The sequence below is a fragment of the Cucurbita pepo genome, chromosome LG01 (assembly GCF_002806865.2).
Source record: "Cucurbita pepo subsp. pepo cultivar mu-cu-16 chromosome LG01, ASM280686v2, whole genome shotgun sequence".
Classification (NCBI taxonomy): domain Eukaryota; kingdom Viridiplantae; phylum Streptophyta; class Magnoliopsida; order Cucurbitales; family Cucurbitaceae; genus Cucurbita; species Cucurbita pepo.
In genome coordinates, this window is record NC_036638.1 from 17,837,029 (window position 1) to 17,855,709 (window position 18,681).

The 18,681-nt window shown below is 35.6% G+C and overlaps 1 protein-coding gene and 2 non-coding genes across 4 annotated transcripts; 1 reads left to right on the top strand and 2 right to left on the bottom strand.

The window, feature by feature from the left end:
* Positions 1–7,383: 7,383 nt before the first annotated feature.
* TRNAL-UAA lies at positions 7,384–7,466 on the bottom strand. Its single transcript has one exon. It is a non-coding gene; the product is annotated as a tRNA-Leu (tRNA).
* Positions 7,467–9,708: 2,242 nt separating this feature from the next.
* Positions 9,709–9,791, bottom strand: TRNAL-UAA. The gene has a single exon. It is a non-coding gene; the product is annotated as a tRNA-Leu (tRNA).
* Positions 9,792–16,924: 7,133 nt separating this feature from the next.
* Positions 16,925–18,378, top strand: LOC111778403 (extensin-1-like). Of its 2 annotated transcripts, none has more exons than XM_023658210.1 (2): positions 16,925–17,971; positions 18,128–18,378. In XM_023658210.1, exon 1 carries the CDS (start codon positions 16,954–16,956, stop codon positions 17,944–17,946), a length of 993 nt encoding a protein of 330 aa, XP_023513978.1. In that variant the 5' UTR covers positions 16,925–16,953; the 3' UTR covers positions 17,947–17,971; positions 18,128–18,378. The 2 variants fall into 2 exon arrangements, with proteins under 2 accessions (XP_023513978.1, XP_023513970.1); XM_023658202.1 differs by having other exon boundaries at positions 18,133–18,378.
* The last annotated feature ends 303 nt before the right edge of the window (positions 18,379–18,681 follow it).

Sequence of the window (18,681 nt, forward strand, 5' to 3'; positions counted from 1 at the left end):
TATATGACTGTGTCTAATGTTTATGCATATAAAAGTAAATTGTTCTACTACGATTAAATTTTAGGGTGTCCACAGTTAGCATATATTGTCCTCTTTGGGCTTTCCCTTTCGGGCTTTCCTCAAGGCTTTAAAACGCTTTTGGGCCTCTTTGGGCTTTCCCTCACGGCTTTAAAATGCGTCTGCTAGGGGAAGATTTCCACACCCTTATAAATGGTGATTTGTTCTCCTCCCCAACCAATGTGGGACATCACAATCCACCCCCTTCGGTGCCCAGCGTCCTCGCTGGCACTCTTTCCTTCCTCCAATCGATGTGGGACTGCCCCCAAATCCACCCTCTTTAGAGCCCAGCGTCCTTATTGACACACTACCTTGTGTCTACCCACCTTTGGGGACAGCAAGAAGCTCTGATACCATTTGTAACGGCCCAGATTCACCGATATTGTCTTTTTTGGGCTTTCCATTTCGGGTTTTCCCTCAAAGTTTTAAAACGCGTCTACTAGGGGAAGGTTTCCACACCCTTATAAATAGTGGTTTGTTCTCCTCCCCAACCAATGTGGGACATCCCAGAAAAAATTGGAAAGAAAAAGTTCAAAGAGGACAATATCTGCTCAGGATGGGGTTGGGATCTATAATCTCTCCATCGATTGACGTGGAGGTCAAGCAGCCAAAGGTCACCGGGTTTCCAAGCATGTTCCTATTTGCATTAAACATGTTCAACTTGCTTCCCCAAATGAGCATATAAAAAGGGCATTATCAAAACCCAATATTGGCATTGGAAACAGGACAACAATGGGATCTCTATTATTGGCCTCTCACCTTCTATCTCTTCTCATTGCTTTTCTCTCTTTACATCTCCCATCACAATTGGCTGCTGCTGCACATTACAACATTCACCCATATCAATACCAACTTCCTCCGCCGTCTTCGCCGCCGCCTCCGCCTGAAAATCTCTCCTCTCCACCGCCACCCAAGAAGCAATACAAATGGTGGAGGTCACTGCTGCAGAGGCGACCGATACCTAAGTTGCCATGGCCAATAAAGGCCACCCGTAAATCGCCGCCGCCGCCTTTCTAAAGCACCGCTAGTGTTTGCATAATTAGCTTAATTGTTTTTGGAATTGAAATGCATTTTCCCATCCTTCTTGTTAATTTAGAGACACAGAGAGAAGGATCTATTATTGTCCAGCTGCCCACAACTCAAAATTTCCCTAAACTTATTCGAGTCAACATCTTATACACGCAGTTTCTCGACCATTTTACTTTCATTAATCGGGCTCAATTGTGTCGTATATCTTGAGGAATTGACTATGAAAACTAAGAAAATGCTGGCTGTGGGGTCGAACCCACACGCACGGACTCCATTTCTGTCGTATATCTTGATATCTTGAGGAACTTACTATCTCCACGGATTTATACTTCAGTTTAGAAAAACCTAAACGGCTGTGCGGTTCAAACCCACACGCACTTATGTGCAAAAAATCTTAAGTCTTCCCCCTTAACCTCTCGAGCAAACCAACTAATTTGTTTTATTAAAATTAAATTAAGTAAACTTAATTAAACTAGTTTTTTTTTTTTAAATGTAACTGATTAAGATTATAAAAAAAAAAAATTGTAAATGAAAAGTATGTCAAATTACACATTAAAATTAAAAAAAAAAATATATCCATAAATTTAGACCGTTGTATCACTTAAAATCTTTGTAAAATCGACCTTTCTTAATCTCATTTTTTAAGGCTTAATTCAAATAAATATTAAAATCATTGACAATATATTTAAATTATTTTGTAATGTTTATATATTTCTTCTATCGTACACGCGTTCAATAAAATGATTTTCGTAATTTTCGTATAAATAGTTGAATTAAATAAACCTTAGGATCAAGTCAATCAATGTCTTAATTAACAAAAATTAATTGAAGAAAAAGAGAACAACTATAGTTGAATACATAGCCTTTGTTTAATTAGTCGATTTGACCTTCCATTTGAAATGACGTTTTAATATTGAGAAGAAGTCATTATTCTATTCACAATCCACCTTGCTGGAGCTCTAACGTCTTCGCTGACACACTACTTAGCAACCCAAACCCACTATTAGTAGATATTATCTGCTTTGACTTGTTATATTATCATCGTCAGTCTCACAGTTTTAAAACGTGTCTATCACATCGAATAGTATTTACTAAAAACTGAAGAGATTATAAGTTATAAGTCAAGAAACAATATTTGTATTAGCATGAAGAAGTCTTTTTGATCGAATCAAACTGAAAATCAAACGTTCAAATGTTCAAACGTTCAAACTATAATTTAACCAAATGTTAACGCATGTGATAATAGACAAAGGAAAGTGTAGAGAAACTCGGGTTATTGTTTGAGCTCGAAGCTAGTACCCCGAGTGGTTGGTGTGGTGTGGTGTGGCACTATATAAAGTCCATGAAAACGCCATTAAAACACAACACACCCAAAAATGAAGCCTTTAATGACCTCTCTTGTTTTCGTCATCTTAGCTGCATCCCTCATTGTCCAATCTTCTCCCATCAAAAACCTTCATTATTATTCACTGCCCTCTCTTCGTCACAAAAATACTTTTACGCTATCGTCAAGTGAAACGTCCTCATCGTTGGTATCGACGCCGCTCATCCTTCAAGCACCATGGCCTCCCAAATACCTCCCACCTTCGCCACCGCCCCCGTTCTAGATATATTATATGACTGTGTCTAATGTGTATGCACAATAAAACTATATTGTTCTACTACTGTTGTCTTTCTAAGTTGTATTTGGTGTTAAATGTAATACGAGTTCGTATGAATAAATATATACTATTTACATCCAAAACGTGATGATATATGTGATAACATAACTGTCAAATTGCTTAAGTGCTGGCTGTGGGGTTCGAATCCACACGCACTTATGTGCAGCAGATCTTAAGTCTTCCTCCTTAATCTCTCGGGCAAACCAGCTAATGAAAAGACAATTCTTGCCTCTAGGCCTCCTTGGTTGAGATGATAAGTCTGATGAAACACATCGACCTGTAGGTTGCAGTTCGCTGATTGAAATAACCTCTCGTTTCTTCTTGGATCTGTACTTCAGTTCTTTTTTTCTCTCAACCCAATGGTTTCTTCTTCACTTGCTACCAACGCCAATGGATACTTTTAGAAAATGTTGATGGTCTTTCAATAGTATCTTATACAGGCGGTTGCAGTTTCGCGACCGTTTTACCATCATCAACAGGGCTCCATTTTTGTTGTATATCTCGAAGAACAGTCCGACTATCTCCACTCTGCTACCTTCTTCTATCACTTGACCAAGTATATCTCGAGAAACAAGCTGACTATCTCCACTCCTGCCACCTTCTTCTGTCATTTGATCAAGGCTAATAATATTAGTCTTCAAGATAAATAATACACCTTGGTCACCGTTCTTACACTGAACAAGATAAATCCTTTGCTCCAGATCGATACAATTGATAAGTCATACGTGAATAACCATCATCCATCATCATAGGTTAGCTCAAGAGGACATCACGTTGGCCAGAGAACTCCTATTGGCTGTGGGGTTTAAACTCACACGCACTTCCGTGCAGAAGATCCTAAGAAAAATGTTGGACAAATGTATCAAAGTCGACATGTCTTAATGTCATTTTCTAAGACTTAGTTCAAACAAATATTAAAGTTATTGACACAAATTTTTTTATTCAATATTCTAATGTCTTTCTATTATAAAATGTTTATATATTTCTAATGTCATACACGCGTTCAACAAAAAAAAATATATATATTATTTTGTGATTGAATTCCTTTCGTTTGAGTATTTTAAATAAATAAACGTTATGATCAAGTCAATGTCTTAGGGTTCGACTTTACATTTGAAATGACATTCTAATATTGAAAAAAAAAAATCATTGTGTTATTCACAATTCACTTCTTCGGAGGTCCAGCGTCTTCACTGACACACTACTTAGCAGCCAAAATCCACCATTAGTCGCTATGACTCGTTACGTATTGCGATCAGTCTCATAATTTTAAAACGCGTTTACTACATTAGATAGTGTTTGAATTACGATGAAAGTCTCACATTTACTAAAAAAAAAATGAAGAGATTATGAATATATAATGAAGAAACGATATTTGTATTAACATAAAGTCTTTTTTTGATCGAATCAAACTATAATTTAACACAACATAACGTGTATGATAATAGAGAAAGGAAAGTGTAGAGAAACTTAGGTTATTGTCGGAGCTCGAGGTTGGTGTGACACTATATAAAGTCTATGAAAACACCATTAAAATACAACACACCCAAACATGAAGCCTTCAATGGCTTCTCTTGTTTTGACCATTTTAGCAGCATCTCTCATGGTCCAATCTTTTCCCATAAGAAACCTTCATTATTATTCAATGTCATCTCTTCATCACAAAAATACTCTTCGGCCATTGCCATCGTCAAGTGTAACGTCGTCATCGTTGCTATCGTCACGGACCATCCTTCAAGATCCATGGTCTCCCATATACCTCCCACAGTCGCCCCCGCCTCCGTTCTAGACATATGATTGTGTCTGATGTTTATGCATAATCAACGTAAGGGCTTCCTGAAGTTTAATTTCAATTGTTCGACTACTGTTGTGTTTCCTAACAATTAAACTATGTATTTTGTGTTAAATGCAATTAAGAATTTTACATAAATAAATATATTTTTGTTTGATTATGGATTCAAATAATTTTAACCAATTAAATTAAAATTTAGATTTTTGAGTTTATTTAGCCATTCGTAATGATGCATGAAAACTTACGGAGCCTGTGATGAGGGCGTTCTAGTTAATCAATCATGGTTGTCTAAGCACCAATCTCGAGCATTCATTTTCTCCCTCCATGAAGAAAGATGTCACGGTTGTGGAAGCAATGGTCCTCTGAGTTACAATGCACGAATTTTCATCCACAAAATATCTACTTAATCGAACAAGTCGTGGATTTGTGAGGTATTGTCACGATCTCCTCTATCACCATATCCACGACCATGTTTGTGACCACGTTCACAACCTCTGTTTTCGTTGTTATGGTTACCACGTCCTCTCATACCTGAAAAGAAGAGTTAACTGCATCATTCTTTTTCGTCCATGCAAGCCACTCCTCATGTGTGAGTAAGAGGTATTTGTCCTCCTCTTTGTCCTCGTAGCCACGAGATCTCTCCTCATGGATCTTAAGACGACCAATGACCTCCTCAACCGACATGTTCTTGAGGTCACTGAACTGCTCGACAGAGGTAACAATCTACATGAATGTTTGGAGAACAGCTCGAAGGAACTTTTTAACGACGGAGATCTCCTCCACCACTGTCGAAAAGGCCACACAATCATCTTCTAAGTCACCTTCATTTACGTTCCTCAAGACCCTATCTAAGTGAATAATTGACCATTCTCCAAACTATACCAACTAAAGTACCTTCGTGGATCAGTCTTCTCGATAGTCGACTATGCAATACAATTCCACAGAGTTGTTAAGTCCATCGTTTTGGTTAGTGGATTACATTTATATCGGGATGAATCATTTTGAATTTTGTATCGTTTTTGGTATTGACAAGTAATCTTGAATTTTATACCCTAAACTTTTCCGAGTTCTAATCTTGAAATTTTCAAAGCTTTAGGGAAACTTGTATATTAATAAGTGGGAGAGGCCATATGGATGAGAAAGTGAAGAACATGGGTTGTCCATTGGTGTTCTCCCTTGTCATTGCATTGGTCTCTTTGAATCTGCTATCACAATTTAGTGCATCATATCTTCATTATCCATCTCCCTCACCAACCAACCAAGTCGCTTGTCTAAGTTACGTAAACGCGATCCTTGGCCACCCAATTTCGTCGGGCAATCGCCTCCACCTCCTTTCTAAGCACGCTACTATTGACATCCACAACGTGATGATATATGTGATGTAAAATTTTAATACTCAGATCTGTTGGCTTCTTCGCCGGTGATTTTGAATTTCTTTATCTATACGTGTTGTATTTCTTGATTCAGCTAATGTTTCTTGTAATAATAATTATTAGATCACCTTAAAAAATTATTATCATCCACTTTTATTTAGCTATTTTTTACGGTTTAATATATCATATATTTCATAAGCTCTATCAACATCATGTGACCCAAGGGAAAATTTAGTGAGTGTCACCCATGTGACAGATTTTAGGGTGTTACGAGCAGGAAAGAAAACGGTAGGTGTAGGTCAGACGATCGGGTTCGAGTTGGTTTGGGTTTGAATTTGCAGGTCGGATCGAATGCATTTCTCGAAATTACATACCAACCATAAGATGAATTTCGAGCATTGAAAGTATGTAATTACTCTCTCTTATTGTTCTTGGTTGAACTTTCAAGACTCTGTTTCCAAATTGAGATCTCCACCAAGTTCCTTCACGAATCTTATAGAAAATCCTTCATAGGTGAACGTAACAAAAACTCAGGTCTTGACTCGCAAGATAGGTTTTGGATTACCCAAAACTTTATACCATGAAACGCCTTGATTCTTGACTGAAATATACGATTCTGATCAAGATCTTAGATCAAAATCGAACTTTGACGGCTATAGTGTGAGGGAAAAAATGACCATTTTGCCCTTGAATTGACTTTTGACTAAAGGTATCCATTTTTTTTCTACATTCTTAAAAAAAAAAACAATTTATTTCACCAACCATCACTCCATCCCTCTGTCCTTGAAGCTACCCAAATTTGACTCAAATTCATAAATAAGGGACAAAAAAAAATTCAAACTTTTGAAGTTTTCATATACAATGTAGGTGTGATGAGATGCCAAGCTTTCAATACGAAATGGGGTCTCATAAGTTCCTCCTTCCGTTCTTCCTTCTCGTGGCATTGCTCCTTTCAAATTTTCCCTCAAAATTTGGTGCACACCATAGTCACCCTTCACCTCCTCCTCCGTGGCCGAATCGCTCAGCACCGCCGTCTATGAAACGTTATACAGCGAAGTCACGGTGGAGAGCCCCGGGCCAAAGGGGTTCAGCCGTAAATCGCGGCCACCTCCTTTCTAATACTTGTACTCTATTTTTGCATCATACATGTGGCATCACAATTGGGTGCTGCTGCACAACATTACATTCACCCATCGCTATCCACTAACCCATATTATGAGTATCAACTTCCTTATTCCATCTTAATTTTAGTCATTGTCCGAGTGTGCTGGCTGTGGGGTTCAAACCACACCTAGTTACATGCACAAGATCTTAACCCTTAACCTCTCCACCAAACCAAATTAAATAAATATTGAATACTAAATTTGCTTTCTAAAAAATATTTGCTTTCTAAAAAATAGATTATTGAAAAGACGGTACTAGAGCGTTCCGAGTTGTGAAAAAACATAGTATTTACGATAATAAATGCAAATGCTGGCTGTGGGGTTTGAACCCACGCGCACTTATGTGCAGAAGATCTTAAGTCTTCCCCCTTAACCTCTCGGGCAAACCAGCCAATTTGTTTCAAGAAAAATTAAATTAGTTAATTAAATATTTAAAAATAATATTTAAAATATGTCAAATACACATTATAATGAAAGAAATAATAATTTAAATCCATAAAATTAGACCGTTGTATTACTTAAAATCTTTATAAAATCGACACGTATAAATATCGTTATTTTAAGACTTAATCCAAATAAATATTAAAGTCATTGACACGTCAAATTTTTTATTCAATTTCAAAAATAATTTAGAAATGTTTATATATGTCTACTCGTTATAAAATATTAATTTTATCGTACATGCATTCAATAAAAAATTAATGAACAAACCTTATGATCAATTCAACGTCTTAATGAACAAAAATTAATCGAAGAAAAATAGAATAATCATAGTTGAATACATAGTTGATTTGTTCTTCCATTTGAAATGACGTTTTAATCATTATTCTATTCACAATCCACCCCAACATACTATCTGCAGCCTCAATGATTCGTTACGTATCGTCATCAACCTCATAGTTTTAAAACACATCAACCACATCGAATATAATATTCGAAACACGATCAAAGTCTCACATTTACCTAAAAAAATGAAGAGATTATAAGTATATAAGTCGAGAAACAATCTTTGTACTAGTATGAAGCCTTTTTGATCGAATCAAACCAAACATCAAACGTTCAAACTTAAAACTATACTTTAACCAAACATTAATAAAGTCTGTGAAAACCCCATTAAAATACAACACATCCAAAATGAAGCCTTCAATGGCTTCTCTCGTTTTGACCATTTTAGCAGCATCTCTCATTGTCCACTCTTTTCCCATAAAAAAATACTCGTACGCCATCGTCAAGTGAAACGTCCTCGTCGTTGGCATCGTTGCCACCCATTAGTCGATCACCATGGGATTCCAGATACCTCCCACAATCGCCACCGCCCCCGTTCTAGATATGTTATATGACTGTGTCTAATGTTTATGCATCATCAAAGTAAGGACTTCCCAAATCTAAATTGTTCTATTGTTATTGTGTTTTAAAAATTAAATGCTAAATGTAATAAAAATTTCATATAAATAAATAATATTTTTGTTCACTTACCAACATAAAAAGGGTACTTGTGCTCATTTAATGCACCTTCATTGAGTTAGAGGCATGCCTATCTTGAACAAATCTTACACAAGTCGACATAACGAAACCCGACTCAATCTAGTCGTTTCGCATGAGAAACGAGAGATCCACGTTGTACAGTCCATTAGCTGGATGAGATAAGGGAGAGGTCACACCCCCAATGAAGATGACTTTATGTACTTGGAAGGCGTCAGCTCACTTGATATGATAAGGAATCATAAAAATGGAGTAAGATTCGGATTACCTTGTTGATCGAATATCTCAAGGAAGAATATTGTTTGAGATTCGAACCACTCCACAAACAAGATCGATCATGTCTAGCTTGAATGATTCTGGTTGATCAAATATCTCAAGATAAGAACACTTGTTTGAGATTCGAATCACTCCACAAGCATGATGGTTCATGTCGAGCTTGAATGATTCTACGTGCAACCTAAACTATATAGAATTGCAAAAAATAAACCTAGCCATTGGCTAAAGAAAGCACAAATGCTTCTTTTACTATATTTTTCAAATTACTTACAAATACAACATACACGGCTTTATACCTCAAAATGAAACTATTAAAGGCATTCCAAGAGTCCGGCTTTATACCTCAAAATGAAACTATTAAAGGCATTCCAAGAGTCGAACATTCATACTTTATGACCATAATTAACCATTATGTAAATATATAAATAAAAAGCATTCCAAGAGTCCGGCTTTATACCTCAAAATGAAACTATTAAAGGCATTCCAAGAGTCGTAACATTCATACTTTATGACCATAATTAACCATTATGTAAATATATAAATAAAAAATCTTAAAATATATTAATGAAATACAATGACTCTAAAATTACTCTAAATTGTAATCCACCCAAAATTTATAAGAATGAAACTTTATCTTATCCAATGTGGCATGAATTGAAATATCTTTTGATAATTTTATCAGCATTTTCTTCACATCTTCGTTAAATATATTGTATGATTGATGTTTCTTAGTTCATATCATCACCCCTGAATAAGACAGCATATAGTCTCATAGAGCCATACATGAGGTAGCGCCTAAGTCACCAGTCATTCACAGCTCAGCATAAGTAACCCTAAAATGAGAGGACGAAAAACCATAATTAGCCCCAAAAAAGTGCTGGCTGTGGGGTTCGAACCCACGCGCACTTATGTGCAGAAGATCTTAAGTCTTCCCCCTTAACCTCTCGGGCAAACCAGCCAATTTGTTTCAAGAAAAATTAAATTAGTTAATTAAATATTTAAAAATAATATTTAAAATATGTCAAATACACATTATAATGAAAGAAATAATAATTTAAATCCATAAAATTAGACCGTTGTATTACTTAAAATCTTTATAAAATCGACACGTATAAATATCGTTATTTTAAGACTTAATCCAAATAAATATTAAAGTCATTGACACGTCAAATTTTTTATTCAATTTCAAAAATAATTTAGAAATGTTTATATATGTCTACTCGTTATAAAATATTAATTTTATCGTACATGCATTCAATAAAAAATTATTATTTTGTGATTAAATTCCTTTCGTTTAAGTATTTTAATTAAACAAACTTTATATCTAAATTAACAAAAACTAATTGAACAAAAAGAAAATAACGATCGATATTGTTCGCTTTGGTCCATTATGTATTATTGTCAGTCTCACAATTTTAAAATATTTATCGGAAGAAATGATTCATTCTTCCACGAATACGAGATCTCAGACTTTGTCCTACCATCTTTAAGTTAGCTTACTAAAAAAAAATATTTAAATTTTTGAATGATGTCTATCTAACTACCGTGAAAGGGTTTGAAAGGAAAAACAATCACAAATTGTTGGTATAATTTAACGATTGTCATTACCGCCTTTCTAACCAAGTTGGATAGCGATCAAACAATATTTGTACTATCATGAAGTCGTTTTAATCGCATCAACCCCAACATCGAACGTTGAAATTTAAAATTATAATTTAACCAAACATCAACTTCTAAGATAATAGACGAGAGAACGTGGAGAGAAACTTAGGTTATTGTTGGAGTTCTTAATATTATTAGAGAAATATGAAGCTGGTACCCCTAAGTGGTTGGTGTGGTGTGGTGTGGTGTGGTGTGGCACTATATAAAGTCTATGAAAACTACACTAAAACACAACACACCCAGCAATGAAGCCTTCAATGGCTGCTCTTGTTTTGGTCATTTTAGCAGCATCTTTTATTGTCCACTCTTCTCCCATCAAAAACCTTCATTGTTATTCAATTCTGTTTCTTCGTCACAAAAGTATTGTTTCGTCATCGTTATGTGAAACGTTCTCATCGTTGCCATCGTCGTCGTCGTCCATCCGTCAAGTACCATGGGCTCCCAACCTCCCACATTCGCCGCCGCCCCCGTTCTAGATATATTGTATGACTGGGTCTAATGTTTATGCATAATCGACGTAAGGGCTCCCGAAAGTTTAATTTCAATTGTTCTACTACTATTTTGCTTTCTAAGTTGCCTAAAAATTAAATAATTTATTGAAATATTTTTAACCAATTTAATTTTCATTATTATAAATAGTTTGTCTTAAATTTTAGGTTTTTGAGACTATTTAACCATCAATATAAATAATTGATTATTTTAATAAAATTATAAAAAAATTTAATATTAAATAATTAATACGGAAATCAAATTGAAGAATTAACGCAGTGATAGTTCATCGATCATGGTTCTCTAAGCACCAATGTGAGATCCCACATCGGTTGGGAAGGAGAACTAAATATTTTTTATAAGGGCGTGGAAATCTCTTCTTAGTAGACGCGTTTTAAAACCTTAGGAAGCTCGAAAGGGAAAGTCCAAAAAGGATAATATTTGCTAGTGGTAGCCTTCGGTTGTTACAAATGGTATTAGAGCCAGACACGAGGCGGATGTGCAAACAAGAAGGCTGAACCCCGAAAGGGGGTGAACACAAGGCGAATTATAAAATCCATCATTAGTTGGGGAGGAGAACGAAACATCTTCTATAAGAGTGTGAAAATCTCTCCCTGGCAAACGAGTTTTAAAAACTTTGAGGGGGAATCCCAAACGAAAAGAATACAATATTGGCTAGTGGTGGACTTAGACTGTTACAAATGGTGTAAGAGCCAGACACCGGAAATTTTTCATTGAAGAGGCTAAGCCCCAAAGGGGTTGACATGAGGCGGTGTGCCAACAAGGACGCTGGACCTCGAATGAGGTGGATTGGAAGGTCCCACATAGATTGAAGAAAGAAAACGAAGCATCCGTACTAGAAAACGAAGCATTTTTTTGTAAGGGTATTTTAAAAACTTTGAGAGAAAACCCGAAATGAAAAGTCCAAATAGGATAATATCAGCTGAGCGGTGGATTTGAACCGTTACAATCGGATCTCACAATCGTAGAAGCAATGGTGGTCAAGTTAGGACGTTTAAGTTGAAGTCAATTGAATGGGTGTTCCATTTGAAAATAAGAAGTCAATTGAACTCTAAACCAATTATTGAATCAAATTTGGCATTCTAGCTAATTCTTGTCGCTTGGTCGGGAGTTTTTTTGAGTATATACTATGTAGTTTGTCTCTTGATCTCTTTCAAAATGCCTTTGTTTTGATCCTTTTTTGTTCGATTTGATCTTTGTCGTATGTTTCTTACATGAGCTCGTTTGATAAAAGTATCTAATTACAAAAAAAAAAAATAACGAGTGTTTAGTGTATCGCTAAATGTTTTACCAATGCGTTAATGTTTGTTGCTGCATCCATCAATCATAGGTCTTTCGTCGGGCCTTCGTCCCTTCATCGACTATAAAGAAGAGGGGGTTTGTTAAGGATAGTTGACAGTTCAATTATAATGCAAATATGGTAACCCGTAATGTAAGGCAAATATCTAGATATTTGCCTTATAATAAACGGTCAACTATCCTTAACAGGGTTGTTCCCCTTTATCAATTTAGCTGCTTAATACTCAATACTAAAGTTGTAGTAGCCCAAGTCCGACGCGGGTAGATATTGTCCTCTTCGGACGTGGGTAGATATTGTCCTCTTTGTGCTTTCCTCTCAAACTTGTTAAAACGTATCTGTTAAGGAGAGATTTCTACACAATTATAAAGAATGTTGCGTTCTCTTCCCCAACCGATGTTGAATCTCACAAAAATCAAGGCAAACGTCATTCTGAGTTATAAGGATGCAAACAAATGAAGGGAGACATTACAGGCCGACTACAAGAAACAAAGCTTCATAGACTCGACAAGCCACTTATAGAATACCAACTACTAAGTTCAAACTTTCCACTTTACTGAAAAAGGGAAAGGAGGGAAGCGAAGCTCAGTGAGCTTCCTATCGTCCGACCACTACATAAGCAACCGGACGAGAAAGCACTTTGAGCTCCCCTTCATTCGTTATTAACCCAAATTCCCAGGTCTCCGAGTCAACCTGCATTTTTTCAAAGAATCCTATACCAATGGACATACGACCTAGTCGTTTTATATTTTTGCAACGAGCGTGTATTGCTTGAACATTAGCTTCATTCATACTCGTGTATCAATAATACTATGTCTTAACAACCCATATAGAGATGTCTATTTAACCCACTTTGAATAGAGAGAAATTTTTCTTTGTTAACGGGAATATTATACTTTATTCTATTTTCTTTTCTCGAGCGAAACTATACTTAGAACGGTTCTAAATATTAAATATTAAGCGTTAAATTACCGGCACATATATAATATAATAAAAAGATGGGTGAAGTCATAAATTTTTGTCATAAAAATGATATTTTAATAATTAAATAAACATCATAAACTAAAATTCTTAATTAACAAAAATAAATCCGTAGACAAAATTTACCAAAACGATATATATAAAGAGGTGGAACCTTAAACGTAGAAATAAAACAAACAAAAAATGGGATCTTATTCGACAACCAAGCTGGTTTGTGCTGTATTGATAATATTATCAATCATTTCAAGCTTGCCGGTAAAAACCACCGCAAATTCCGGTGACCCATCTCCTCCTCCGCCGCCGTCGCCGCCTTCAGAACAAGCACTTGGGGTTACAGAAGTGGTCAATTTTAAACGAAAGTCGTTTTCATGTTCATCATGCAAAAATGGGGAGGATGGCATAGCTCAATCATTGGTAAAGACATCACGGTTGAGAGCGTGGCCGATCGATCCTCCGGTGGTGCCGCCGCCTCCATTCTAGTGTTAGAAATGTCTTATATTTGAAACAAGTTTTCATGGAATATTCCTTCTACTTCCTCGTATGTATGATGTGTAATATTTATCAATATAAGATTCCATGTCAAACATTCTGTGTGAAACTTCTCTGTAAAGACGTGTTTTAAAATCCTCAAGAGAGAGTCTCGAAAAAAAAACTCAAAGATGACAATATCTGTTAGGAGTGAACTTGAGCCTTACACTAAATCACAGTCACTTCTATGATCAATGAATGTCTATTAGCTTATCAAGTCTATCCGTGATTCACTCTGAACGTCTATTACTTTTTTTTTTTTCATTCTCTTTCGCTATCTTATTTACCAAACTTCCATTAATTAAGGTTGAAATTGTATCTTCATTGTTTATTTTTTCCCACATGGTTGGTTATATATTATCATATGTACCTTGTTTTAAACTTCATTATCAAAATATAAATAAATAAAGACTTTTCAGTACCACTTGAATAGATATGAAAATATTATTACAAACAAAAAGAATACAGATTTAAGAATAAAAAAAAAAAAAAGAATTGAGATAGAAGGTTCAATCTTGATTGATATTCACTCCTTTTTAAATAGGATACAAGATACTAAATAATATCTCCGAAAATATAAACTAATTAAATCTTGAGAATAAAATAAAATATACTGCTATTTAAATTTAAATATATAAGATATATTCCCTAACTAATTCAAACTCGAAATAAGTCACTAAATTATGACATATATTGGAATTTCTTTTTAATATTAAGTTAGGCCAATAATCACATCGAGATTTATCATTATGAATTTAAATTTTGAATAAATCGATAAATTATGAATAATAATAATGATGATGATAATGTCCAATTTGACCTTGATGAGTCAGGTTTGGGGGTAATTTTTGGATAAGATAATGGAAAAATAAAAAATATAATTTATTGGAATATGAAATATATATTGACACCAAATGTCAATTTTTGTATATTAAATGTCACACACAATTGACCAATTCTTTAACTACTCCTTTTATTTACTTATTTTATTATTATTATTATTATTTTCAACTTTCTACGCTACCAATTATTATTATTATTATTATTTTATGGAGTTTTTTCTAAATTTTATTATTACCAAATATTATATTATATGGAAGGACAAAAAAGTCATCTTTTATTATTGACGGCAGGAAAATAATATATATATATAGTTTGATTATTAGAAATAATTCGTTAGCAGATTGCTTCCCCTCAAGGCTTTAAAACGCGTCTCTTAGGAGAAGGTTTCCACACCCTTATAAAGACTGATTTGTTCTCCTCTCCAATCAATGTGAGACATCACAATCTCATGGTTTTTTCCAGTCTTTATTAAGAATGAATTGTTTCCCTCTCCAACAGAAGTAGAATCTCATTGTTCTTGTGACTCTTTTAGATCTCTCGATGAATTCTAAATTTTAAATTATTAATTATGTTTGAAGGTTGACATGAAAAACCCGAGATCTCAATCATTAGTAGTATATGTAGAAACTTATTTAGAACATCTTTTGTCGGTTCATATATTTGCTTCCAAAACTTAAACAACTTTTTACGTGTACGTGCATAAATAGATTTAAAACGTTGATATGCTATTGGATGCAAGCTAATTTGATCGATCGTTTACTCAATAGTAAATTAAGATTCAGCCTCTTACAACAAGTTACCGAATCTTTCAGACAATTTCACGTGACGAAACTTATTTATAACAACTTTTAAACGTTCGGAGATATTTATAAATTTATTTCCATTTTTTAATATATTTTAAAAGTATGTATTAATAATGGCGATGGCTAAATCATTGATTTAGTTAAACAATTTTTTCTACCAAAGACAATCCTTACTTACGTACCCAAATTTCTCACCTACTCCCACCTTTAATTCAATAATTCCTTACCTAATTAAATCCACATTTTCTCGATCAAAAAATTAAATCGTTATCGAACTAATATATATTAAAATGAATTTAAATATTCATATTTATACAAGATAATTAATAGATCAGAGGTTCAAATCCTCGTCCTCTTTTGTATTAAAAAAATTATTATTCATAATTTAAAAAAAAAAAACTGACCAATTTAAACATAGCTCAATGTTAGATATAATAATAAGAGTCCTGTGAAATTATGTAAATATATAACTGAAGATATGCATATATACGAATCTCACCTAATTAAATCAACTTGTCTACCCATGTTATTATTAAATGTAATGCCAAATTTCATTTTGTACCTATTTAATTATACATTATTTAAAAATAAATAAATATTTTAGAAAGGCAACAATTTACTCTCATAAAAAAAATAAAAATTTAAATAAATGACTCAAACAATCTGAACTAATTTAATCTCAAAAATTTACGGAGGGTTAGATTAAATTCATTATCGAATCAAAAAATTTATAATCCGAACAATTAGATCAATTTAGATCGGGACGAGTTGGAATAGGAAATGGTGTGAGAAGTTTTGTAGAGAAGGCAAGTTGTAGCCCACAGAAAAAAAACGAAATAGAAGTAAATGCCAACCAAGCCATGCAAACATGTGAAACCTACCCGACAACTTGGACCCGTCCTTTATAATTTTAGATGAACCAAAAGTCAAGCCGCCGGGTCCCACTCTCATTAACCCTTCTTATTAAATCTACGCACTTTTTTTCAAGAGACTGATAACGATACGTAACGAGCTAAAGTAGATAATATCTGTTAGCGATCGGTTTGAATTGTTACAAATGGAATAAGAGTCAGACACTGAGCGGAAAGTGGATTGTGAGATCTTACATCGGTTAAAGAGGAGAACGAAACATTCCTTGTAAACGTGTAAAAACCTCTCCCTAACGATACGTAAGAGGGCTAAGTGTACAATACCGACTAACGATGGACTTGGGCTGTTACAATATTTTACGACCACCACAAATTTACGATATTTAATATTGTGAAATCTTGTATTAGTGGAGGGTTTGTAATTAGTCGAAACATGATGAGAAGGCATATTATTATTTTAACTATTTTTGTTATGTACCGACAAGAATAGGTGTATATGTGTATGATTTTGATTTGTGTTATTAAATTAAATTAAAATGGGAGATGAGTAATAAGGAGTGAGTGAAGTGGGGGTTGAGGGACAAAGCTATATAAAGGGGAGGAGAAGGGTGTTGTGATCCATCAAGGATGGGGAAAATGGGATCCTCAATGGCTCCTCTTCTTTGTACTGCCTTTCTGGCTCTTCTTTCCCTAAGCTTGCTATCAACCACCAATGCTAATTATGTCTATGCCTCTCCCCCGCCTCCTAAGAAGGTAGACTATCCGCCTCCCGTCTACCATTCTCCGCCACCACCTAAGAAGGTGTATTACCCGCCTCCTGTTTACTCTCCGCCACCACCTAAGAAGGTCTACTACCCACCTCCCGTCTACCATTCTCCTCCACCACCGAAGAAGGTCTACTACCCTCCTCCTGTCTACTCACCACCACCACCCAAGAAGGTGTACTACCCGCCTCCAGTCTACCATTCTCCCCCACCACCCAAGAAGGTGTACTACCCACCTCCGGTCTACCATTCTCCCCCACCACCCAAGAAGGTGTACTACCCGCCTCCCGTCTACCATTCTCCCCCACCACCCAAGAAGGTATACTACCCGCCTCCAGTCTACCATTCTCCACCACCACCCAAGAAGGTGTACTACCCGCCTCCAGTTTACCATTCTCCCCCACCACCCAAGAAGGTCTACTACCCACCTCCGGTCTATCATTCTCCACCACCACCGAAGAAGGTCTACTACCCACCACCTGTCTACTCTCCCCCACCACCCAAGAAAGTCTACTACCCGCCTCCTGTTTACTCTCCACCACCACCCAAGAAGGTATACTACCCACCTCCAGTCTACTCTCCACCACCACCCAAGAAGGTCTACTACCCACCACCTGTCTACTCTCCACCACCACCCAAGAAGGTCTACTACCCACCTCCTGTCTACTCTCCCCCACCACCCAAGAAGGTCTACTACCCACCTCCCGTCTACTCTCCACCACCACCCAAGAAGGTATACTACCCTCCACCCGTGTACTCTCCACCACCACCCAAGAAAGTATACTACCCGCCACCAGTACACTCTCCACCACCACCGGTGTATTACTACTCATCCCCACCTCCTCCCCACTACTAGGAACTAAATTCCCTTCCACGTCAAGGTAATTTAATTCTTTTACTAAATCACGTCGTCTTTTCTCCGCATAACTAACATAATACCATAATATATATTAATTTTATAAAGAAAAAAAAAATAAACAAAAATTTTCCTTAAAAAAGTTGGTCCAAGTAATAACATGGGTTTAATGTTGCTGTAGCGCAGGAAGATGAGGTGAGCATACAGTATATGTCGAACTCAAAATAAGACGCTTTGAAAGATCCGAAGCATAGTGTGAAGTTCTTTTTCATATATTAATGTATCCGTTCTCAAATTCTATGTATTTGCTTCCAATCCTATGTTGTCTTAGGTTGTCTTGTAACGGAGCTCAGCTCAGCTCAGCTTTTTTTGCTCAAAGCAAAGGTTGTGCTTTATTTATCTATACTTACGTCTTCACGAATGCATTCTCAACTTTCTTCGTCCCTAATTCAACCGAGCACAATACTTTAAGATCTACCGTTTCAACATGTCATTTTCGTCTCGTTGAATTAGATATAGATTTTCGACTCAAACATTAGCTCCAAGTTTTGGATAACTCATTTAGTGGGAGCCGCTATCACCACAGAAAGCTCTCGTTTTTATCTCGATAAGATTTCTTCTGTCTACTGAATTCAAAAGCTCATAACGCTGCCAAAAACTTAGTTTGAACTAATTCTACATTGACTAAATCATGAATTCAACAATTTTAACGTCGAGAATATAATAGAGATTAAA